This window comes from Desmodus rotundus, chromosome 6 (genome assembly GCF_022682495.2).
Source record: "Desmodus rotundus isolate HL8 chromosome 6, HLdesRot8A.1, whole genome shotgun sequence".
Classification (NCBI taxonomy): Eukaryota; Metazoa; Chordata; class Mammalia; order Chiroptera; family Phyllostomidae; genus Desmodus; species Desmodus rotundus.
In genome coordinates, this window is record NC_071392.1 from 75611141 (window position 1) to 75635909 (window position 24769).

Genomic DNA, 24769 nt, shown 5'->3' on the forward strand with positions numbered 1-24769 from the left:
TCATGTCTATCACCCAGGAGTTTCAGGTAGGGCGAAACCTGTTGATTATTCATCACGTGTTGTGTAGCATCTATTTTGTATCCAGCACAGCACTAGCCACAGTGGGGATTACAAGAGGAGTATCACAGGCCTTGCCCTTGCCCATCCTCACCACAACAAGGGTTTGCCGAGGTGGCAGAGGAATTCTATGGGCTCCTGCACCTTAAACCAATTTCCTTAGAGCTACGTAGCCAGGGAATGACAGGTACTCGTGTCTGTGTGTATGGTCAGTGGGAACACAGTGAATAAAGAGCCCTTGTGGGTTCTCATTCTCTCCCTCCTTCCCATGGAAGCAACAGCCAGGCCTGTAGCAGTGCTCTTCGGAAACCGGCCATCTCCATTGCTGACAGCACAGAGCTCCGGTGAGTGGGGCCGGCCATGGCGCGGGAACAGGGGCTGGTTAGCAATAGGTTACTCTTTGCCCGCATCCCAACGCACCCAGGCCACTGAAGTTGCTAATTCCACTGGGTTGGGCTCCCACAGAGACCATCCCTGAGGTCTCTGATTGTAGGCTAGCAGCTGCCTTGGGCACCTCTTGTGACCCTTCTGTGACCCCAGGGTGCTCCTGAGTGTCATGTACCTGATGGTGGAAAATATCCGCCTGGAGCGAGAAACAGACTCCTGCAGGTGGAGGACTGCGCGGGAGACCTTCCGCACTGAGTTAAGTACGTGGCATCTAAGGAAGGGTAGGAATGGGGTCCCCAGTGGTGGATGGGAGGAATAGCATCTGTCTACGGGAGGCAGGCAGCCTTTCTTTTTTCTTTATTTATGCTTTTAGGGCAGAGATATGGCACAGCAGGCACCAGGGCCCACTTCGATTGCCCCTGTGCCTGTGAGCTAGGACCAATGACATGTCTCCTCTGTGCCTTAATCTCTTTGATTGTAAATGGGGGCAGGCATCCCTCTCCCATTCTACCATGCGTCCCCCATGAAAAAATGAGTTGAGTCACCTTGCAAACTGAACTCTGTTCAAATGTAAGTTGGTGGCATAGAGAGGGATAAGATATGAAAACTGGTGGGATTTTTAAATATATTCATTGATGTGAGAAAGTGAGTTGTGACCCACGAAACTCATTGAGTCCTTCAGCCAGAAAGCAGCATCATTGCTGTGACTTTCACTTTGGAATTTAGTCCAAGCTTTGGGAGCTAAGCCATTTTACCTCCACAGCCTCACCTCAGGACCAGGTACTCAGATGCTTTAGGGATGGCAAGTGCATCTAGAATCAGGGCTAGGGAAGCAGGCTCTCAGTCACAGTGTACTCACTTTCTCCCTCGCCTCTCCTTACCCTCCAGGCTTCTCCATGCATAATGAGGAGCCTTTTGCCCTTCTGCTTTTCTCCATGGTTACCAAGTTCTGCAGCGGCCTGGCTCCCCACTTTCCCATAAAGAAGGTCCTGCTTCTGCTCTGGAAGGTGGTCATGGTGAGTGTCTCATTCTTCCCTCTCCCGTCTCATGAGATCAGCAGTGCCCTCTGCTGCCTCCATTTCTTCCATTCCGGTTCTGAAGGCAGGAGCTAGGCAGAAGACCAGGGCAGCTGTTAGCCAGCAGAGGGGCAACAGGCTGTACTAGAGAAGTCAGATCTTCTACATCAAGCAGGTTATCCATTTCTGTTGGACTGACAAGAGATGCCACTCTGAGTCAGGGTATCATTGCGTCTTCCCTGGATAGAATCTATGTTTTATGCCAAGAGCCCTGGCTAAGAATTGGGAGGTCTGGCCTCTGCTTGTACTGACTACCTTGGGCAACTCTCTGTGCCTCAATTTCTGTAGCTATAAAACGTGTGGATTGGTGCCTGCCCTCTGCCCTCCATCCAGATAAATAGAGCATTTGCTTAAAAAAAAAAAAAAAAAATGAAGTCCTTATAAGTGTGTGGTTGTAGTTTTATTACTAATTATTTAACCTGATCCTTCATCTCTGGCTCCCACCCCACAGGGCTGGTTGAACAATATACCGTCGAGGGCAGGCATCCTAGGGGGATCTACCTCTTAAAGTTACCCAACCTTGAGGCGCAGTTCCCCCGTGACTGCAGAGGAAATGGGGTGGCCAGGGGTTTAGTACCTGGGTGTATTCATTCAAGAGGGAGATAAATTTTCCTCTTTTTTCAGTGGAGGCCCCTAGGAGTTCCTTTCCTAGTTTCTGGTGTTACTCCCAGCCCTAGGTCAATAAATGATGCTTTATCCCAACCCCTAAGTTCCTCAGACTGGGATAGCGACCACATTCGCCCCTTCCTGTTTTATTACTTCCTGACTCCCTTCCTCCCTCCCTCTTCTCTGCCCCTTTCCTGTTTACGCCTCAGTTTACCCTCGGTGGGTTTGAGCATCTACAGGCTCTCAAAGTACAGAAGCGCGCAGAATTGGGCCTGCCGCCGCTGGCTGAGGACAGCATCCAGGTGGTGAAGAGCATGCGTGCTGCCTCCCCGCCTTCTTACACTCTCGACCTGGGGGAGTCTCAGCTGGCACCCCCACCCTCCAAGTTGCGAGGCCGTCGTGGTTCTCGAAGGGTATGGACTAAAGCACACAGTCGTGTTGCGACACTCGCTGTCGGAAAATCAAGATTCTAAACTGCTCCGGATGTGATAGGAAAGCGCAGTAAATGATGGAGCTCGTTGTGCCCATTGTTAGCCCGGTGCCCAACCTGAAACCCTGGAGTCTATACTTTGGCTTCTATCCCTCAGTCCTGACCGATTCCTGGGCAGTCATGATGTGACACTGTGACATCACATTATAGATTCATGTCTCACTCCGTGGTCATTGGCCTGGACCTCAGTGCCTGGAGGTCCTTAGCATCCTGAACAAGACTTAGGTTGGAGTATAATCTTGGGGACAGGGACCCAGGGCACCTGAACGGGTCTCCCAGAAAATCCATGAGCCTGGGGGTGAGGCACTTTCCCATTTTCTCAGCAGCAAGAAGGTTTACTCTGAGTCGACCACTTTCTTGTCTAGAACGAGACCCTTATACTTGGGAGGTGAAGGGCTAGGGTTCTGGGTATAGGCCGCGTCTCTGGAAAGGTCAGAGTGACGAGCTGCACAGAGCCCTGACCCTGCTCCCAGAGGCTCACCTGCCTCGTTTCCCTGGGCTCACCCACTACGGGGTCAGAGCCAGTCATACTCAGTTAGCTAGCCTACATCTTCTGTGAGGGTTTTTTTAAAGGCTTTATTTTTTTGTTTTATAAAGTAATGGTTACTCATTATAGAAAACTTGGAACAAATATAAAATGAGAAGAAGAGAGGAAAAAATCACCCACAATCTTAACAACCAGAGGCAGGGACTGTTAACTTTTTGGCCTATTTCTGTCCAATCTTTTTCTTTTTATGACAAGATTTAAAATTCCAAACTCTCTTCCCTCTGCCTAGCAGCAAGCTTCTGTCCTCTTCTTCCTCAGTCAGCCAGCTGGTGTATGCCCACAGAAGGCAAACTAATTAAATGTTCACCTAAGCAGAGCATGATTAGGAAGGAAAAGTGCTGGGTGGCGGGGGGAGGGGAGCCTCAGTTCTTTCTCAAAGCTAAGTTACTATGACTTTGGGATGATCTAAGTTCTCTTCCTGTCTGTTGGCATGGTTGTCTGAAAACGGCTTGTCCTGAGATTGGGCGGGTGGGGGGGAGTAGGGTCAAGGTGGGAAGGGGATATTCTCACAAAAGCTGGGTTCTTACTCCATGTTCCCGGAAGTCTAACAGCCTGTGGGAAAGGGTTGGCCTCAGACGAGGATGCCTGGGGTAAGACTCCGCGTACCTTCCCTCCACCCCCACCCCCAGCAACTCCTCACTAAGCAAGACAGCCTGGACATTTACAATGAAAGAGATCTGTTTAAGACTGAGGAACCGGCCGCAGAGGAGGAAGAGGAGTCTCCTGGCGATGGAGAACGAAACTTGGATGGAGAGTTAGACCTGCTAGAGCAGGACCCTCTCGTGCCGCCTCCGCCCTCGCAGGCACCCCTCTCCGCTGAGCGGGTGGCTTTTCCCAAGGGCCTACCCTGGGCCCCAAAGGTCAGGTAGGTTTGATCAAACCAGGGGCCCCAAGCTTTGAGGTTTCAGTCACTGAAGACCCAGGGTAGAGTGGTCTGTGTGTTCAATATGTATATAATACAGGGCTGGGAGTCAGGATTCCTAGATCTGGAGTTCTCTGGGTTGGCTGCTTTCTTCCCCCACTGCTCCAATCCCCCATTTGGAGAGGTTTCAGCCCAGAAAGCTTCCCTCTCTCAAGGTCTGCTTTTCTTCCCTTCTTTGGGGTTCGTCTTTCCGACCATGCTCTCAGACAGAAGGACATTGAGCACTTCTTGGAACTAAGCAGGAACAAGTTCATCGGATTCACTCTGGGGCAGTAAGTGACGGCTGGTCAGAATGGCTATAGGTGGCTCTTACGGGGCCAGAGGAGCGGGTGGCTTGGAATGAGGTATTTTGCCCAGTAGTCACAGTGCAACCTAGAGCTGCTAGGCCGTGGACAGCTCCCAGTACCTACTTCGGGTTCTTCCCATCGAAATTTTCCCTTCTGATTTCCTAGAGGAATTTGTATGCTTTTACTGTAAGGCCTTGAGTGACAAGTCATTTCCCTCTTACGCTTCAATTTCTTTGAAGAGTGTTGGACTGCATGGCTCCTAGGGGCCCTTCCTGCTCTAATGGGCCAGAATTCTGTGCAGAAGAGACATGGTCAGAATAGATCCAGTCTTCCCTACCTCCTCACCCTCCTGAATCCTTCCTGCTGGCCTCTACAAAACCGGAGAAGGCATTGTACTGGTGTTTCACTATCAGAAGTGTCATTGGGCTACGTGTCCTTTTAAGTAGGGACCTGCCATGCCCAAACAAAGTGAGTCTTCAGAAGACTGTACGTACAGAAGTCCTAATTTCAGGGACACGTGCGTGTGCCATCCCTTCTGTGTCAGAAAACAATGATGGGGGACCGGGGAGCTTGCAAAGACCTTAAGTACCAGATGTGGAGAGTGGCGTCATCTCCGTAACTCCAGGGGGTCTCCGTAGTTCTCTGTACTTTCGAAGCTTATAATCTGGTGTGTCTTGCATTTCACAGGGACACAGATACCTTGGTTGGATTACCCAGGCCCATCCACGAGAGTGTGAAGACCCTAAAGCAGGTGAGCACTCAGTCTTCAGGCTTAGGGAGCCATCAAGGCAAGTTTGATTAGTGGGGTCCCGGTAGTGGGTGGGGCTCTTCTACCAGACACATTCTCAATCTATTATTCTACATTTCCCTGAAGGCGTTTTAGCCAAAGAGAAAGACATCTTCCTACTCGCCAGTTTCCTACATTCAGATAGATGAAAAGGTTATTCTTTCTTCTTCTCATTCCTTTTTCCTCCTTGCACCTTTCTCTCTCTTCCCATTCCTCACTTCCTTTCCTCTCGCTTCTCTCTCCCTGTAGGACCACTAACTTCCAAAGGCCCAGGACTGAGCAGCAGGCTACTACTCCACATCTAAACTGTGTGTGAGCACAGAGATGAAGAGTAGTCACCTCTTGCACAGCCCTTGAACCCTTTGCTGCCCCATCATCATTACTCCATGTACACATACACTTGTAGCAGAACCTTCCTTGTAGCAGGGTGTGGTCCAGGGGCAAGGGCCTGTGCCTGGCTTCCCCTTGCATTTTGGTTGAAGGTAAACCCTTAGGTGTTTGCTGCTATTTTAACAAATTGGAAGCATGCAACAGACATACTATATATGAAGCACGTCGCCCAGTGTTAATGAGGCGGAGGTGAATAAGACTCCTGCCTTCAAAGAGTTCGTGGCCTGTTCGGGATGACAGGCCCGTAAACAGGACATTTCCTTGTCACTGAAGAAGTTAAGCAGGAGGCTGGTACACATGTGACCGAGGCCCTCAGCCCCTTGTCGATGTCCTCCCCAGCACAAATACATCTCCATCGCAGACGTTCAGATCAAGAATGAGGAGGAGCTGGAGAAGTGCCCCATGTCTTTGGTGAGTTAAGGGGGTCCTGCACAGGAAGAGGGCAAAGGGAAATCTGTCTGCAGTCCTGTCGCAGAGCATGTGTGCGTGTTTTGGGGCTCCACCTGTGTGCCAGGTGAGACAAGGTCTCTGACTTTACATGTTAAAGTTAGAAAAAAAAGATACTTAAGGAAACAAGACTGTCGGAGAGTGGGTGATATATTGAAGAAAATTTAAATAGAATTACATAATAGAGGCATGTCGCAGTCTAAGGTAGGTAGACCTGAAAAGGTTAAGCCAAGATATGAGGTACAAGAAGGAATGGCCATAGGAACATCAGGGGAAAGGGCATTCCAAGCAGAGGGAACAGCCTTAACAAGGGAGAGCAAGCTCAGAGTATTAGAGGTAGTGAATGAAGACTGTTCATGTGGTATGGCCACTGAGGGGCGCGGGCTGGTAGGAGAGGGAATCAGAAAGGTAGTCTGAACCACCATTATGCAGGACCGTAAGCAAACACAGGGAGCTTAAAGTTGATTCACGGTACAAGGGACGCCTTTGGAGGTTTTAAATAGGGGAGTGACTTCATCTGATTTATCTTTTTTTTTTAAAGATTTTATTTATTTATTTTTGGAGGGGATGGAGGGAGAAAAACATCAATGTTGGTTGCCTCTCGTGCGCCCCCTACTGGGGGGCCTGGCCTGCAACCCAGGCATGTGCCCTGACTAAGAATTGAACCAGGGACCTCATACTTCACAGGCCAGTAGTCAGTCCACTGAGCCACACCAGGCAGGGCTGACTCATATTTTTAAAAACCATTAGCTGCTGGGTAGAAACTGGACCAAGATATAGTGGGAGGTGTGGGGATTAGTTAGGAAACTTACAGTAGTCACGGTGAGAGATGATGGTGACTTATAATGGAGTAGCAATTGTGGACCTAAGGAAAATTTGGGTTGTATTTTGGAGGTGTAGCTGACAAGAGTTATAGCTCGATGGGATGTGGACAGAGACGCAAAAACGGGGATCAAAAATAAGTACCATTTGCCAAGATGGAAGTTCTGTTTTATCAAAAGTTCTATTTTGGTCATAGGAAGTTTGAGATATCCATCAGACACATGCAGAGCAGCCAAGCAATTAGATATATCGTTCCAGAGTTCTAGAATGAGGACTGGCTTCAAGAAATACATTTGGGAGCTGCTGACTTACGGACAGTTTAAAATAACCATAGAACTGGCTGAGATAACCCAGGGAGGGAGTAGAGGTAGAAAAGAGGAAGGACCCCAGGACACAGCCCTGGGGCCCACCAGTATGTTCAAGGTGCGATGAATCGGGAAAGGTGACAGCAAAAAGGGTAAGAAAAACACTCACGGAGGTGGGAGGGAATCCAGGACACTCTGATAGTGTAAAAGCTAAGAAAAGAAAGTCTTTCGAGAAGCGAGTGATCATCTGTGTCAGATGCTGCTGATAAACGGAGCATGGTAAGAACAAGGTGCCCACTGGACTTGGCAACATGAAGAAAGCCGATGGCCTTGAAAAGAGCGACCCCAAACGAAGTGGTGGGGCTGGAAGCCTAGTCGCCGGGTTGAAAAAGGAATGTAACGAAAGGAGGTAGACAGCTGACGTAGACGACACAGTTTTGTTGTGAGGAGGAGGACAGGAAAGGTGTGGTAGGACGTGGGGCCAAGGACAGGTGTTTCACAGTTAGGCGGTTCTAGAGTCCATTTATGTCGATCTGGGAGAGAGAGGGTACTAGAGAACGATTGCATTTGACGAAGGAGACGAGCGTGAGATTCTGAGCGCAGGGGAAGGTTGGCCTTTGATAGGAGCACAGGTGGTTGACCCTTCCTGTCAGGAAGGGAGGTGGAGAGTCCCCAGTAGCTTTGGCGATGCGAAGATGAGGGTATGCCTGTCTGGCTGCTTTTGTTTTCACCATGAAGTATGAGGCAGGGTTAGCAACTGTTGAGGGGCTGTGGGACGAGGGGATTGGTTTGAGAACAGGGAGAAGGTATGAAATTGGCCTTTTGGGGAGCAGGAAGCAAGCAGGCAGAATCGCCAGGCTTTACTGAATGCCCATTTCAGACTTCTGCTTATTTAAGCAGTAGCCGAGTTGTATGGGATGAAAGGGGCTTAGTGACTTCGTCCTACCGCAGGTTCTCATGGCAGTGACCCCTGTCCTGTAAGAGAGGGACCTTGGGTGAGGAAGGACTGCACTGGCCGAAGATGTAAGCGGCCTGAGTAGCCTCTTGAACACTGGAGGCCTCTGTCTCTCTACTCCGAGAAAAGGCTTAGATGGGGTCATCAAAAGGACGAAGAGAGTTGTACAGGAGGGAAGGGGTCAGAAAGGAGAAAGGGATGTTGTAGGAGCTAATGGAGAAGTAAAGAAAATAGTTACACCAGCCGATACCAGCCGATACTCCTTCCTGCCTCTCCAAGACCATAGGTTACCCAAATCCCTTATCAGCCCTCTCTGTTGAAGCCCCTCCCTCTCCTTCCTGGCTTCAGAGCATTTCGACACTCTCAGATGGCCTCAGATTGACGCCACAGAAGTGCCTCTGTGCCGGCTGTCTGGTCCCAGTGTCCGAGGCATACCTGCAGCCTGAGCTAAGTCCGTGTGTGTCTGAGCCATCCATCTCCGAGCTGAGACTTCCGACACCTGATCCAGAACATGACATGGAAAGAAGAATTCCGGATTGACTGCAGATAACGTGAAAACCAGATTGTTACAGATTGTTAGGGCTGAAAGAGCTCTCAGAGGTCCTACAGACCAGCCCACTGACCTATAGAAGAGGGAAAGTAACTTACCCAAGGTTACGTAATGAGGCATTAACACAGCTAGGATGGGAACCTAGATCTGGCTCCCAGCTTGGTGCTTTCTTCATGCCACCCTTTGCAACCGAGAAAACATAGCCTTTGGTCAACTGGAAAATGGCCTGGGCAAACTGTGTGTTTCCTGCCATAGGGGGAAGAGGTGGTACCAGAGACGCCGTGTGAAATCCTCTACCAGGGCATGCTGTATAGCCTCCCCCAGTACATGGTAAGGAGATGGTGAGGCCAGAGCTGCCCTCCTTTGCTCCAGGAACAGGCAGCTGGAGCCATTTCGAGCTGAGATGTCCATCCTTTCAGCTTGTTTCCTGAGCGCTCACCCTCGGGTGAGGCTTTCTCTGGCACATTGGAACTCTGAGCTTTCCTCAGAGCTCCTGCAAGAAGAAGGAGGACTTGGTGGTACTCCCAAGTCCTTCTTTTGGAGGGTGGAGATTAAGAGGGGTCTGTGCAGGGTGCACTGGGGGCCCTGGTCCCTCTGAGGTCTGCTCTGTTCTGTCATGTCTTAGACAGCCTCAGGGTGAGAATGGTGAGGATGCTGATGGTCAGGGTTAGAGGAAGGAAAAGGGTGGAGGAAGTGAGATCTTACTTATACCTCCCACTTTATTTCTAGGCACTGCCCCTCTCACTTTGCTTCTTCTGTCCTCCTCTTTGGAAAGAGCAGTCTTGCAGCAGAGCAGCCTATAAGCTCTCTTTGGGCTGCTGAGCCTCCCAGCAGGCCTCTCAGGGCTGGGCCTGTGATTGCCCCTCTGGAGGCCGGGGAGATTTGGTTGCTGAGGGAAAGACTTAGAGGAGGGTTTTAAAACACTTCTCACAGGACTGTTGAGATGTCGAAGAATAGCCTTGTTGAATGAGATGGACAGCGATGGATTCCTTCCTCATTTTTCTACTTTCCAGATTGCTCTGCTTAAGATTCTGCTGGCTGCAGCCCCCACCTCCAAGGCTAAGACAGACTCTATCAATATCCTGGCCGACGTCCTGCCCGAGGAGATGCCGTGAGTGCTTCAACTGGGGCAGTTGCCGAATACTAGCTATCCTGTCTGCGGGATCTCTAGTCTCCCACCACCTTGTTAACACAGGGGAGGTCTTCAAAGAGGTCTCCCTTCTCCCACCAGTAGCCCCTTTACACCACAGCGCTCTCGGCTGTGCTCTTTTTAGCTCAGCAATGACAGTCTGGAGGGCAATACCAGGGCCAGTGACTGGCTGCGCAGGTACGTGGGTGGACGCTGCCAAGGGGTGAGCTTGCCAAGGGGAGAGAGAGATCAGAGGAGCTTTTCTCCAGACAGGCTTGTAAGTGGGAGCTCTGGAGGTTTCCCCAGCACGGAAATTCAGGGTTCCCAAGTGCTGGCTCTCTTGTGTGGGTTGCATCTGGCCTAAGTGCCTGGGTCTGTGTAGAGCTCTCTCAAGCCACCCTCTGCACTGACCTGTCCCGTCCCCATTGTAGCATCACTGTTCTCCAGAGCATGAAGTTGGGCATCGATGTGAACAGGCACAAGGAGATCATCGTAAAGAGTATCTCTGCCCTGCTCCTGCTACTCCTCAAACACTTCAAACTGAACCACATCTACCAGGTGAGCAGCTGGGAGTGCTTCTCCACAGGCCTCAGGTGTTCTCCAGGCCCTGTGTCCCAAAGACGGGACACAAGGGCCCTAGTAGCCCAGCTGAGCCTTTTCTGTGTCTCACTCAGGGAATCCAAATACCTGTTGCACAAGCTTGGGGTGGGGGTAGGGTGTGGCATGTGGGGGACGGTCCTACAAAGGTGTAGACGTCTATGTCCTTTGAGCTTTATCTGAGGGTTGTGGGTCGAAATCTCTAGCTTCTTGGCAATACGCCCAACCAGCTTTGAAACAAAGGAAGACGGCCCTGGCCAGGCTGCTCAGCTGCTTGGAGCGTCGTCCTGTACGCCAAAAGGTTGTGGGTTCCATCCCCTGTCGGGGTGCGAACAGAGGCAACTGATGGATGTTTCTCTCTCACATCAGTGTTTATTTCTCTCTCTGCTTCCTCCCCTCCTCTTTCCAAAATCAATTTAAAAAACATCCTAAGGTGAGGATTAAAAAAAGAAAGAAACCATGGAAGACACGATTCAAGTATTGTATAAAAGTGGGGGAGTGGGGAGCATGTGGAGCATAGTTTTCTCTGTGCGAAGCACTTTCTAACATTTGAGATACAATCCTGAGTAAGGCACAGCTCTGGCCCGTACGGGCTTAGAGGTCTCGTAAAGGGTACAGACGCGTAAGTATCCAGTTACAGAGTGATAAGTACTGTGACTCAGGCAAGCATTGGCTGATAGGGAAATGCCTAATCTAGCCGAGGCAAAGTGACTTCTAACCTGAGTCCTAAAGAGACGTTAGCCACGATGTGGGGCTTGCCAAGGAAAGAGGACAGGAACATTGCAAGCAGAAAAGCAAATTTGTGAAATCCAGAAGGGAGAGAACAAGGTACTTTGGAAACTGATCAAAGGTTGCTGGAGTTCTGCCTGGGGTGGGTGCAAATGGGGAGGCCTGGTGGGGGACACATGAGGCGGGGAGGAACAGTGGGGCACGTCATAACACATGCGATCGCACAGAACTGTTGAGTGCCTGTGATGTGCCCGGCACTCTGTTTAGCTGTGTGAGATCTCATTTAATTCTCTCAGCCCTCTGAGGTAGGTCTTACTTTATCCATGGCTTACGATGAGGAGACCAACGTGAAGAGGGGTTAACCTGCTTCCCCATGGAGGCATTGCTGCCATGCTAAGGAGTTTGGACTTGGCTCTGTAGGCATTGCCAAGGTATGGGGAAGACGGGAGCAGTGAATGGGATGGCCGCTGGAGTGAGACCATGGGGAGGAGAGGAGGCTTCTCACTCCTGCACAGAGGCTCTGCTCTAATTCCCTCCCATGAAGTCAAAACCAAGGTTGCTGGTGGAAGAGCAGGCCCTCAGAGTGCAGGGAGGCCCCACAGGGTCTCTGTCCAAGGCAGGTTTGGCTATACAACTTCAGTGCACTCAGAGACATCTGTGGTTGTGTTAGGGCGCCCCGTGTGCTCACCGTCCTGCTAACGTTTGCTGAGCAGCAGCAGGACCAGGAGAAGTTGGGGTGGGTGGGAGATGGTGTCCCTAACAGAAAGAACGGAGGAATGTGGATGTGTTTCTGTCTGCTCCTCTCGGTGGGCAGTATGTGGGTCAACAACCAGACAAGTGGGTGGCTCGGTGGGCCCTGCCAGTGTGTGTCAGTGTCAGTGAATCCGGACCAGGCTACAGACACAATGCAAACTGAAAAGTTTCCCATCACTTAGTAGAGGATATGCATTGGCTCCTCCATCCAGGGCTTTGGCAAAAAATCTGCGTCAGCTGCCAGGGAGAAAATGTTTGAGCAGAAGAGAGAAATGGGCAGCACCAGCTGCCTCCCCACCCCTAACCACAACACCTAGGGGTAGAAGGCAGCTTAGCTTGCTGCCATGGCTACTTCTTGATCATCAGGAAGAACTAGGGGATGTAGACTGCACAGTTTTCTGCTTTTCCAACTCAGCTTCTGCACCATCCCAGCAGACTAGGTCCTGGATCTGGAGAAAATCGTGTCTGATGCTCCTCGGTGCATCATGGGCAAAACCAAAACCCAGGTGACAGAACCTCACGGCACTGCCTCCACCAGGTCTTCTGGACACAGACCCCATCCAGAGTCAAGAAAACAAAATGGGCCTCTGTGCTTTGGTGTTTCGCTCATCAAAGAGCTCTTGGATGTATTTTCAGTGCAGTTATCTGTTGACTGAAGGGCTCTTGTTGATTCTTGCATTAAAACACTGATGTTCTAAGTACAGGGAGCCATACAGACTAGCGCCAAAGGCCACATTCCAGTGGTTCATTTGGTTACAATGTGTCATCTCCATCCTGACTGTTTGAGTGATGCCAGCAGGTGCTGGGGTAAGTGGCACCTGTCCCTGCTCCATCAATCACAGCTGAGCCAGAGGTTTGGTATGGAAGACAACTCCCTCGGGGAGCCTTCCTTTCCTCTTCAGCTTAAAAGCAAATCTCACAGCCGTTCTATTTGTCTGGAATGGGACTTTCTGGCTTGTTTTTGTTTTGTGCTTTTGGTCAGGAGTTGGCAACATACACAGACTGCAGATTGGCCTCCTCCATGTAGGATGGGCTCGCTGGAGGTGCAAGGCCCCCTTCCAGGAAGGAAGAATGATAACACAAGTGGGCAGTGCATGTCTTTAGGAATGGATATTAGGTTTATACTTGCCTCTCTTTTTCATACTGACCCTTCTCTTCTCCCCCAAATAAGCATGCCTTTCCATTTTGATCTTTTATTCCAGTTTGAATATGTATCGCAACATTTGGTATTTGCCAACTGCATTCCATTGATCCTGAAGTTCTTCAATCAAAATATATTGTCCTACATCACAGCTAAAAACAGGTATGGACTCTGGACACTTTTATTTCAAAGGGCTGGTTTGGGATGATTGGAAAAATTACATTGTCTCTGAGCCTGTCTGTCCTGGTATCCCTTCTGTCTCTGAGCTGTTACTGTCAGTTTCCGTGAAGTGTTAGCTGATGGGCCTTGTCACAAAGATACTTTTTTTTTTTAAGTTTTAAAAACTGAAAAATGGCAAGCCTCAAAGTAATGAAACTACAATGATGAAATTTCAGCCCTGGGGCAGTAGGATCCAAAAGGTCTTTCTCGTGAAACAGCCTGCTCGTCTGGCCGGCCCTGACCTTAGTGTGAATCGTAAGCTGGATCACTTACACTACTGTAAACTGTAACGTGTTATGTAGAATTTTTAACTGAAGGTAAATAACAGGTCCTTACTTAGATAGATCAGTTTGTAGTTTTTAAAATTACATTAATTTTACATCCACTATTTCATTTAGTCTCCAAAACAGGGCTAAGAGGTATTACAAGTTTTATTTCTCATTTTACCAATGAGGAAACAAACTCAGGTTCATTGACTCGCTCGAGGTTAACATGCTAGTGAGACCCTTTAAGGAAGCAGCAAAGGCAGGGTCAAAACACACACTGCTGTCCGATCACAGTTGCCGTGAATACAAATGGCTTTCCACTCCCCCAGCCAAGTGGGGCTCGGGGACGGGGGTTTATGGAGCGTATCCTTGTGCCTTCGCTTGCTGCTGCCGTGAGGACTAGAAGCGTGTTAATCAGTAGAGTCTACCAGAAGTGCTTTGATAGAGGCAAAGTTCCTAAAGTAGAAGAGGGCTAATTACTTAGAGTGACTGGAAGGGGGCTAGGAAATGAGCCCCGCCAGCCTGTCAGGGCTGCCCGAAACCCTGCCATGGAGGGGCAGCTCACTTTCATTCAGCGTGAGACACAGAGCCTAAAGCCACGAGACCTGGGTTCCTGACCTGGAGCTGCCACGTGCTAGCTGTGTGATCTCAGGTGAGACACTTTGTTTCTCTGAGCCACAGTATTTTCACCTTTAAAATGAGAATAACATCCTCTGACTGTATCATAGAGCTTTTATAAGCATTAGTCAAGATGAATATATATGAGCATGATGTAAATACCTTTCCCATTTGAAGGAAGCTTTGGAGAATGTGTTTTTTTCCCCTAGCTACAGGAGACTTCTGCACCAGCCCCTTTCAAAATGACACTAAGGCATGCCAGAGCTGGGTTACCAGGGAAAATGAAAGTGTAGGCGGGGCTGGGTAAGGGCCACAGGGTCATGAAAACGCCTGTGTGTATTAGTCACCCCTCTCAGTCGTAAGTAACTCACACCAGCTGGACCTGGCTCGTGCTTCGTGGGTAATTTGTTAGAAGGAAATGGGAGGTATATCCTCCTGAGGAACCTAGGATAGGGATGCGGCTCTGGGCCCCAGGTTTGGTCTGTGGTATAGGAAGCCCAGAAGTCCTCCACCTCTGTCTAGGGACACCAAGCCTCTGCACCTCCACTCCAGTGTCCTCTCTCACTTGCAAATAGTCGTGTCTGCTTCCCAGGCCACTCAGTGAAATATGCCCACATGAGCTAAACATGTTCTGCCCCATGCCACTCAGAGACCGAATTGGCTTTCAGTCCTTGTTCCACATCCCAGGGTCAGAGGTCCACCCCGGTTCAATCAGTTGTGAATGGGGAAGTGGGTTTCTGGAACTAAGTACACTTGTGGGCCTGGGCCGGGACTGGGAGGCGGTAAACAATCCAATATGTGTCCATCATGGTCACTTGGAAGAGTGGTAGAGCCAGACTATAAACCATTTGCTAAGGTCGGCCTGGATAGATGGTCCTCCTGTGTAGCATCTGTAGTATATTTCACTGTTGCGTAATCCCCGAAACTGACCACTCCCAGCTCCTTATTGCACAGTTTCCTCATCAGTCTGACAATCTAGATAGTCTAGAAATTTGTAACTTTATATTATGCACCCCTGGGCTAGAATTCAGTTCCCTGAGATTAGAATGAATCCATCTCTGATTTCCCACCCCCATTTCTTGGTTGCCAGCACCTACTTTGCCATGGGGCTTTGTCAGTGGAAGGTGGGTAGATAAGTGGATAAGCCAGCCCAGAATGTTTATCCTAACGGAGCAGCATAGAGCTGGCAACCCTGGGAGTGTCTAGTAGAGTGAATTAAGATGATGATCATCTTGTAGGTAGATCCATTGCCCTCTCCTCTCCTCCCCTTGTTCCCCAGATTATCTTTGTGAGTTTCTTGCACAAAGGTAATCATTTCCTAGTGGAATCAATTGTTGCTTTTGCTTGGATAGAAGTTTTGACTGGAAATACAGAGACAGGTCCAAGAAACCCTATACTCCTCTTCATAGCCAACATCTGCTTTGCCAACATCTTTTATTTATTTCCAACTGCATTAGTTCAGATAGATGGGTGTTTAAAACTTCACGGAATGTCCGAACCGGAAAGAGCATTAGAGATTACCTAGTCTCAATTCTGCATTGTACCCATGAAGACGGGAGAAGAGGAAAGAAAACTGTCATTTTGAGTGACTATGTTCCTGCAATCGTGTGGGTGCCTCATTTCCCCTGCTTCTCTGGACTTACCAGGGCCCCCAGCTCCCTTGCAGCCCCCCACTGTCAGTTTGGGGGGCAGATGCTATTACCATTCTTGAGCTGCTGGATTGGCCCTGCTGCAGGATGCTGCCTGTCTCACACTTTCTTGAGGAGTGGCTTATGTGCTCATTCCCCAGAGCTCCTGGATTTCAGAAAGAGGCTCAGGAGAAGTCTGCGCTCCATCCTCACATCTACAGTTTGTTAAGTGGAATAAGTTCACACAGCATCTCTGGGAGCGCAGTTATATCCACACATACACATGAGCGTATACTTAATACGGAAACGCAAATGCACACACGTTTACGTATTCCTCTAACGAAGGAAGGAGAAAGGTGGCCATACAGAGGTTCCCTCTCAGCTCTCTTCTGCATCTGCCAGATGGGGGCCAGCCTGAAAGAACTCTGTTGGTTCCTCTCATGACTGAGAGGAGAGGAGACTGGGAGCTGGAGTTGCCTGGCACCAAATCCCTCGGTTTCGGCTAAGGTCACTAAGCAATCTGGGAAATAGACGGGGCCTGCTGGAGAGAAATAGCTCCTGCCCTTTAAGATACAGCTGTTTCCTGCCATTACCATTTACCTAAAGCCTGTCCTTATCTCTGCATCTTGCAGCATCTCGGTCCTGGATTACCCTTGCTGTACCATCCAGGATTTGCCAGAACTTACTACGGAGAGTCTGGTAAGCAGATGGGGATTTAGTAGCCTTTGGAACTGCCAGGTGGCAGAGGCTGGCACTTGGCTCTTCCATTTCTTCTCCAGCCCCATAATGCCCTGGTTCGGGAGTCTCAGGTCAATAAAAGCAATAGCACAGACGCTGTAGGGGTTAGAGCTGCTGACCCAGGTGAGAACAATTTGGAAGAGCTGAGCATAGCGTTTTGCAGAGAAGAGAAAAGGGTAGGTGAGAAACACTGAGGAGGGGAAACCGGGAGATGATGGCTCTGAAATTGCATGTGAACATGTGTGTAAAATGGCAGGAGAACCTCTTCTGGTCTATCCCAAACAATTTTCAGTCTTTTTGCAGTCCCACAGGCTATTCACTTTTCATGTTCATGTGGGTTCTAAAACCCAGGAGGGGCGCTTCAGAAAATTCCTTGCCTAGGGCTCTGTGAGGCAAATGTCAATATAGCCACAGGATGACCCAGAAAATCCCTCATCCTGGAAACGGCTCTGGGCAAATCAGATAAGTCCCTCAGAGTTGCGCATAATTCCATGAAACTGACTGATGAACAGCCTACGGAAGATCCAGTGTTTACCTCCACGTTATTGCCTCGGCTCCTCAGATACCCCTCGGTCTGAACCCTCTCCCTGTTGCACTGTAATCTGTGTCTGTGTCTCCATTTCACTGAAAACTCCTTGAGGTAAGAGATAATAACATCTTTTTCTTTTTAATCCTCACCCCAGGACATGCTTATTGATTCCAGAGAGAGGGGAAGGGAGGGAGAGAGGGAGAGAAACATCGATGTGAGAGAAAAATATCGATCACTTGCCTCTCGTATACACCCCAGATGGGGACCGAGCCCACAACCTAGGCATGTGTCCTGACTAGGAATCGAACCCGTGACCTTTCAGTTCACTGGATGACACTGCAACCAATTGAGCCACACCAGCCAGGGCTCATCTTCGTTTTTACATCAGCAAAGTCTAGCACCACATCTGGTATATGGAAGGAGCTCGGTAAATGCTGAGTGGTCAGATGATGGCACTCGTGCACGCCACAGGCCTTCGTCCCCAACTTTAATACCTGTAAAATGTTGCATCAAAAAGTCTGTGATGTGAAAAATAGAATGATCCCTGTGTGGTACAGGTTTTATAGAGCCATTGGGGGTTTGGCTGGAGGGGATGCGAGAACCATTTGGCCCAAACCCCTATTTCAAAGATGAGAAATGCCCACTGGATGGAATAACTTGTTAGGGTCCACGCTTCAGAGACCACAGACCCTGAATCACAGGACCCCTGTCCTGAGACACTTAAGTCTGGCCCCCTTTTTAGCGCCAGGGCAGAGATGTCCTGTCTCACGTAGATGTGCTCTCGGCAGCCAAGGGGAGCTTCTTACCCCTGCAGAGAGAGGTAATAAGTTGTCTAACCCTGTTTATGTTCATGATGTTATTCAATCTTTAAAACAACTACGAGGCCACTGTTTTATGGGCATAAAAGTTTAGTAACTGACAGAACTTTACAGTTGAATGTAGCAGGGCCTGGTGGAGAGCCATTCAGAGCCGGCATGAGAAACTGTGGTACACAGATAGCATTAAAATTCAAAACATAAAGTCAGCTTCTGTGACCAGAGTCTATATCCCTTCTGATTGACTTTTTGGGATAGAAGCATAAAATTATTGAAATAATTGTAATGCTTCTGAGAAGCCTTTATTATTATGCAAGAGTAGGTGAAAGCATTATCTGTTCTTAATAAAAAACAAATCAGTGTTAGGTATTCCCCTTCCTTTCTGTGAAGCAACAGTGGCATCTGGTGGTTTCGTTTGGTAACCACCGTTTGGTTTGTTTTGTATTGTGTTTGTGTGGGTGAGTGCTTTACTGAGTCCAAACAGGGGCTTGAGTAACGAGCAAGCTTACTCCACACAGGCGCCCAATATAGTGGCTTTAAACTGATGGCTTCTGTACTCAGAAAAGACTAGTATTTATATGAATAAGATTTATCACTTTTCCAGGCTCAGTGAATTAATTGTAAACACAAGTATACTGGCTTTTTTTAAGTGTATAGGATTTCTTTTAAATAACACTTAAAGGGGTTTTTTTTGCCTGATTACAAAATTGATATATACTATAGCAGAAAACTAAAGAAAAATGGAAAACTATGGGGAAGAAAATTAAAATACCCTAATTGTGCCCCAATTGGAATCGAACCAGCGACCTTTCAGTCAGTGGGACAATACCCAACCCACTGAGCCACACCAGTCAGAGTACCACTGTTAATATTTTGCTGCAATGACCATATATGATATATTTTGCTTGTGTATGTTAATATACATATTATTTCAGAAAGGACTTTGTTTTAATTTTACATAGTACAATTTAAATATTCACAATATAATTTTATTAAATATTTTTGAGAACATAATTTTTTTAAAGATTCTATTTATTTTTAGAGAGAGGGGAAGGGAGGGAGAAAGAGAGAGAAACGTTAATGTGTGGTCGCCTCTCACACACCCCCTAATCGAGACCAGGCCCACAACCCAGGCATGTGCCCTGACTAGGAATTGAACTGGTGACCCTTTGCTTCGCAGTCCCAGCGTTCAATCCACTGAGCCACATCAGCCAGGGCAAGAACATAATTTTCAATAGATACACATAATGTTCCCTACTTAACCACATTTTGCTGTGTATAATGTACACTTTTTGCCCAGATTTTTGAGGGAAAAATAAGGATGTGCATTATACATGGGTATAATGATTACATACCATGGGCGTAATAATTCCACGTACAATGAGTACAAAGATGTGGACATGCATTATACACAGCAAAAATACAGCAATATTTTTTTTAATGATTATTTTTACCCTGTCCAGTGTGCCTCTGTTGGAATGTCGTCCCATGAACCAAAAGATCGCAGGTTCCATCCCCAGTCAGGGCACATGTCTAGGCTGCGGGCTTGGTCCTGGTCAGGGCGTGTATGAGAGGCAAAGATCCATGAGGGAGACATCGATCAGTTGCCTCTCATGCACCCTGACCAGTGGCGCATCAATGTTTCTCTCCCTCTCTCTCTCCCTCCCTTCCTCTCTCTCTGCAATCAATAAGCATGTCCTTGGATAAGGATAAAAAAAATTGTTTTCTATTATTGTTGGGCTTTTATTTCAACTTTCTCTGTATAACTTTAAAGTGAACATCCTTGTACATGACTCTTTGATCTCATCTCTGATTATTTCCTTAAGATAGATTCCTAGAAGTGGAATCACTCATCCTTAAGAGATGCTCTGAAAGGGTAGATTTTGGTCCCTGAACTAAATCTTTAGATCCAAGGTATATACAAACAAATTTTTTTTTTTTGTGAGAGTGGAAAATGGGCAAATGTTTTTTTAAACTTTTGCTGGTTGAAAATGAGTAAAGGTCTTTGATAGTGTAAAGTACCAGGGACAAGGAAATGTGGCCAAGTGCTGATGTTTGCAAAATATATCTCCCCACAGAAGTTTCTATCTTACTTAATATGCTGAGTCCTGACAGAGAGAGAGAGAGGAAGAAGGTGACTCTTCTAAAGTGAACACAAACAAAAAGAAAAGACATTCGAGTCTGGCGAATCTGAAATGGCAACCACGCAGCTGAAGGCCTGCTGGGCAAATGATTATCTGTTGGGTTGGAACACGGAGAAAGCTCGAGCAGGGCCCACTCCAGGCAGTATCCGGTGATGCAAGAAGTGGGGTTAGTGATAGATGTCAGGAGGCATTATCAGAAAGAAAGGAGAACGAGGCCCTGGGCAGGTGGCGCTCTCTTCAGGGGGCAGTTGGGGCATCCTTCCTGGAACTCTTAAGCCTGAGCTCTAAAGAAAAGATGGCCACGGTTAGTTTACTTTCAATCGAGACTTCACTTTTAAACCAGCGGGAGAAAGTTGCAGAACATCACAAAATTATTGACTAGGCAGAGCTAAAAGGGTCTGAAAGATTATGTAGTTCAACCCCCGATAGGAAACAGGTAAATGATCTGCCAGGGCAAAACCATAATGCAGCTGCCCGGGTGCCCACCCGGTGCTGCCTCGGTAAGGCCGTACCTCCACTCCAGGCTTACTCTCTGGGGGCTGAGGAGCGCAAGGCTGTTAGTGCCGCTGCCGTATTAGGCATCGTGATGCGGTGCACAGGCAGTGCATGTATGTCTCCCATAGATGTTTTTTGTTTCCTCTGCTTCTTTTTAAAAAACAAACACTTAAAAATCTGTCTCCTTTGTTAGCCACACAAGATGGAACATCGACAGAACCTCGTCTGTTTTGAGCAAGCCAGACTAGCTGATGGACTAGAGCAGAAGCTCCCGTGGAAGTTTCCCTTAGAAGGAAACAGATGGTTCTCCTGGGACTCATTCTAAACACAATATTGAACATTTACCACAGGAAGGAGAACATTTTTTCTAAATAATAGTTCTAAAAAGTTAAAACTTTTTAACCCCTTGGTCTTATTTCTATCTTGGGTGAGCCTCCTGCTCTCTAAAATCTTGGATGTTCAGTCCACATTACATGTATTCCTGTCTTGCTTCAGATTAGAGAAAGGAGGGAAAATCTTCCATCCACTAGACAGCGGTTCGCATCTATACATCTCCCACTCCTACATTCTGCTGGCACTTTGTAGACACGAGGAATTTCCAAGATGTTAGTCTGGCCACCGTGCATACCATTGATTTACATAGCTTCTGTCACCAGTATATGTTTACAGGCCCCCAAATCCATAAGGACTCTTTATTTTTGTCCCTGAATGATGTTTCTATGAGTAGATACCTGTTTCTAATCTGACATCAATCTGTTATATCTGGTTGGGTGCTCACAAGATATCAAGAAACATGCAAGAGAAACACCTGGTTAGAATTAACCATCTGCCATTTTTTTCTTCCATGCCAGAGAATTAAGCAATGTACTGCAATATGGTTTGATAAAGGAGGGTGGAGGTTGGTTTTAAAAACCCAGCCATAATGAATATCAGATCCACCCGACAGTTTGAAATCTACCAGAATAACTCCTAGCAGTTACAAACATAGCTTATATAAGTGCAAAGTCTATGGGGGTAGAATTCTATCATCTCTGCTCTGATCCTGAATTAGAAAGCTACACAAGAAAGCTTGCTTGAATGAAGTTCTTATGTTCTTGTATCAACTTTCTAACCAGTTCTTGTTCTAGGTACAGAGTCTTCCAGGATTGGCAGCTCTGTATTTTCAGATTAAAGATATTGTATGTTTCAGGCCTCACTGTGTGAAAAGCAGATGGTCAGGAGGTAGCATTTTGTACGGAAGGCCTCATCTAAACTGACCGACAGTGACATCCAGGCATCTGTGGAAATGAAAGCCTTGTAAGTGTTGACATAATGATGGGCATGCCTTGTTACAGGAAGCTGGAGACAACAACCAGTTCTGCTGGAGGAACCTCTTTTCCTGCATCAACCTTCTGAGGCTGCTCAATAAACTGACCAAATGGAAGCATTCCAGAACCATGGTGAGTGAGGGTTCAGATCATGCAGATGTCCATCTGGCTGAATTCTTTAAACCTTCAGTTAATGGTTACAGACTTCCTGCTTTGCAGGCTCTATAGATAGACACTGAGTGCTATGTAGTAATTAACCCCTCCTAATTCTGGACACTTATTCTACATGAGATGGTTATTCACATTTCCTTTCGGAGAGCTGAATATGGACTCTCCCTCAGCGCAGCTCTGGCAGGGAAGTTAGCATTGTTACTGGGATTATAGTCACAAATCCCAAATGATGCAGGTCTAAGATTATTCATTTCAGTTTGTTTGTAATTATGAAAGATTGGAAACAACCTAAAAGCTCATTAATATGGTACCAATTGGTTAAATAACTTATGGCACATCTTTAGAATATTATACAATTAAAATGAATGAGGCAGTTCTATACCAATATGAAATAATTTTCAAGGTATATTATTTTTTTTTAAATAAGCTTTTCTTTTTAAAATTTATTTACTGACTTTAGAGGGAGAGAGAAACACACACGTATCAATATGTTGTTACACTTATTTATGCATTCATTGATTCATTCTTGTATGTGCCCTGACCAGGGATCGAACCCACAACCTCAGGGTACTTGAACAATACTCTATCTGAGCTACCTGGCCAGGGCAAGATATACTGTTTTTAAAAAGCAAGGTATGGAACAGTATCACAGGATATGTAGTTGGCTATCATTTTTGTTAATAAAAGTAATAAATGCTTACTTGGAATTATCCTCAGAAGACAGATAAGAAACTGCTAACAGTGGCCCTGGCTGGTGTAGCTCAGTGGATTGAATGCCAGCCTGTGAACCAAACATTTGCCGGTTCAATTCCCAGTCAGGGCACCTTCCAGGGGCTGCAGGCCAGGTCCCCAGTAGGGGGCTCAAGAGGCAACCACACATTGATGTTTCTCTCCCTTTCTTTCTTCTTCTTTTCCCCACTCTAAAAATAAATAAATAAAAATTTTTTTAAAAGAAAAGAAGGAAACTGCAACAGTGGAAATGAGATGTGTGGTTGACAAACTTTTCTGCACTTTATATCACGCACTATGAACCTTGGAAACTTTTAATTATGAAATAGAAACAGAGTGGTTCCTCTCTGTCTTGAAGACTAAATCTAAGCAGAGCCTGGACCATAGGTTTTTCTAAAAGCTCCCCAGGGTAATCTGAGGCCAGCCAGGTTTAGCTTAATCTGTCCAGGAGTTGGAAATTCCAAGTAACTTTAGATTTTGATCTATCTTTCTTCACTTTCACTCCTCTTTAAATGGGCAGATGCTAGTGGTGTTTAAATCTGCTCCAATCTTAAAGCGGGCTCTAAAGGTCAAACAGGCCATGCTTCAACTTTATGTCCTGAAGCTGCTCAAAATACAGACCAAGTACCTGGGGCGCCAGTGGAGGAAAAGCAACATGAAAACCATGTCGGCCATTTACCAGAAAGTGCGCCACCGCATGAATGATGACTGGGCTTACGGGAACGGTGAGTACTCCCAGAGCTCTGGGCTCCCACCAAACGGACAGACATTTGTCTCTGCTCTGCTCGTATCGATTGGTACATATTTGGGATGAGAAAATATATGATTATAAATTAGGTGCTGACACAACAAACTTCAAGGCGCTGCCCCAATCCAGCACGTACCCCTGCCCTATGAAAATACATTTTAGTAAACAAGTAAATTGAGGGGTAATTACCCCCTTTCCAAAACATTCCTTCAAATGACAGATTTCTCCAAGAGATTTTTAAATTAAAATAACCTTATATTATTACAAAGCAATTAGAAAATACAAGTGAGCAACCATTTTTTGATAATAGCATTTTTACTCCCTATGTGTATAACCCAAAGATGGCCACTGTTAACATCCTATTGTATATACTCTTCCAGATTTTTTCTCTCTACATAAATACACATTTTATTAAAATGGAAGCCGACTGGCCCTGGCCCTGGCCAGGTGGTGCAGTTGGTTGTGTCGTCATTCCACATGCCGAAAGCTTGCAGGTTCAGTCCCCAGTTAGAGCACACGCCCAGGCTGCTGGCTTGGTGCCTGGTCGGGACGTGTTTGGGAGGCAACCCATTGACGTCTCTCTCTCTCTTTCTCCTTCTCTCTTCCTTCCTCTCTCTCTACTATAAGACTGAATGCACAATTAACTATTTGAATTCTTACAGTTTTAAAACGTGAAAATGTTTTATCCTGCAAATGGCACGTCTGTTGCCGCCGTCGTGAGCTGAAACCCTAACCGCACTTCCTTAGGATAAACCCCTGAGCGTGGGGATCAGAGATCTGAGAAGTACGGATCTCTGCCCTAAAACAAGAGTCTAGGTGGGATAAAAACAACGTAGATTATCTGTTTTCTGTTTTTACCTCCATGGAAGCCTTAATCTCATAATGTTAATATAAACTGGCACAGATTTATCATGTGCTGGGGGACGTCCTAGGAAGTCAGGAAAAATCTTTACTAATTGGTTCATTCTGATTCTCTTTGTTGTACCCCTTCCTGCCTCTTCACATGCCTTGATGGCTGGTGACTCTGCTCAAACGGGAAACTGCCATCCCCAAGGAGAGCTCAAGAAAGGGAACCGAGGTGCCATTTCGAAAGTATAATTAGCAGGTCCTCAAATAACATCATTTTGTTCAACGCCGTTTCGTTATAATGTTGATGAGACGTCTTTGGAACTTAACTCTCATATCAATCTGTGGTAAAATGTGTCACTTAAAGTCACAGAACCTTTTGATGATGTTAAGTGAGGACTTACTGTACATATAACTAGGAAGAAAGTGAAATAATGAAAAGGAAATACAATAAAAGAAGCCCGCCTCCCTCCGGGCCCTCATTTCCTTCCCAGTGGAAATCACTCTCACCAGTTTCTGGGCTGTCCTTCTAGGGACAG

General features: G+C 47.1%; 1 protein-coding gene across 3 annotated transcripts in view; it reads left to right on the forward strand.

Moving 5' to 3' along the window:
* The window catches only part of STRIP2 (striatin interacting protein 2), a 40389-nt gene that overhangs the window by 11846 nt on the left and 3774 nt on the right, over positions 1-24769 (forward strand). For 2 of the 3 annotated variants that reach the window (XM_053927288.1, XM_053927290.1), the window contains 15 exons: positions 333-401; positions 598-704; positions 1333-1460; positions 2336-2539; positions 3793-4028; positions 4292-4357; positions 5060-5123; positions 5889-5960; positions 8884-8958; positions 9642-9739; positions 10189-10315; positions 13039-13139; positions 16341-16407; positions 21764-21868; positions 23157-23361. In XM_053927288.1, the coding sequence (XP_053783263.1) occupies positions 333-401; positions 598-704; positions 1333-1460; positions 2336-2539; positions 3793-4028; positions 4292-4357; positions 5060-5123; positions 5889-5960; positions 8884-8958; positions 9642-9739; positions 10189-10315; positions 13039-13139; positions 16341-16407; positions 21764-21868; positions 23157-23361 (1724 nt within the window). The remainder of the gene's footprint in view (positions 1-332; positions 402-597; positions 705-1332; positions 1461-2335; positions 2540-3792; positions 4029-4291; positions 4358-5059; positions 5124-5888; positions 5961-8883; positions 8959-9641; positions 9740-10188; positions 10316-13038; positions 13140-16340; positions 16408-21763; positions 21869-23156; positions 23362-24769) is intronic. The other variant, XM_053927289.1, reaches the window with a different exon arrangement.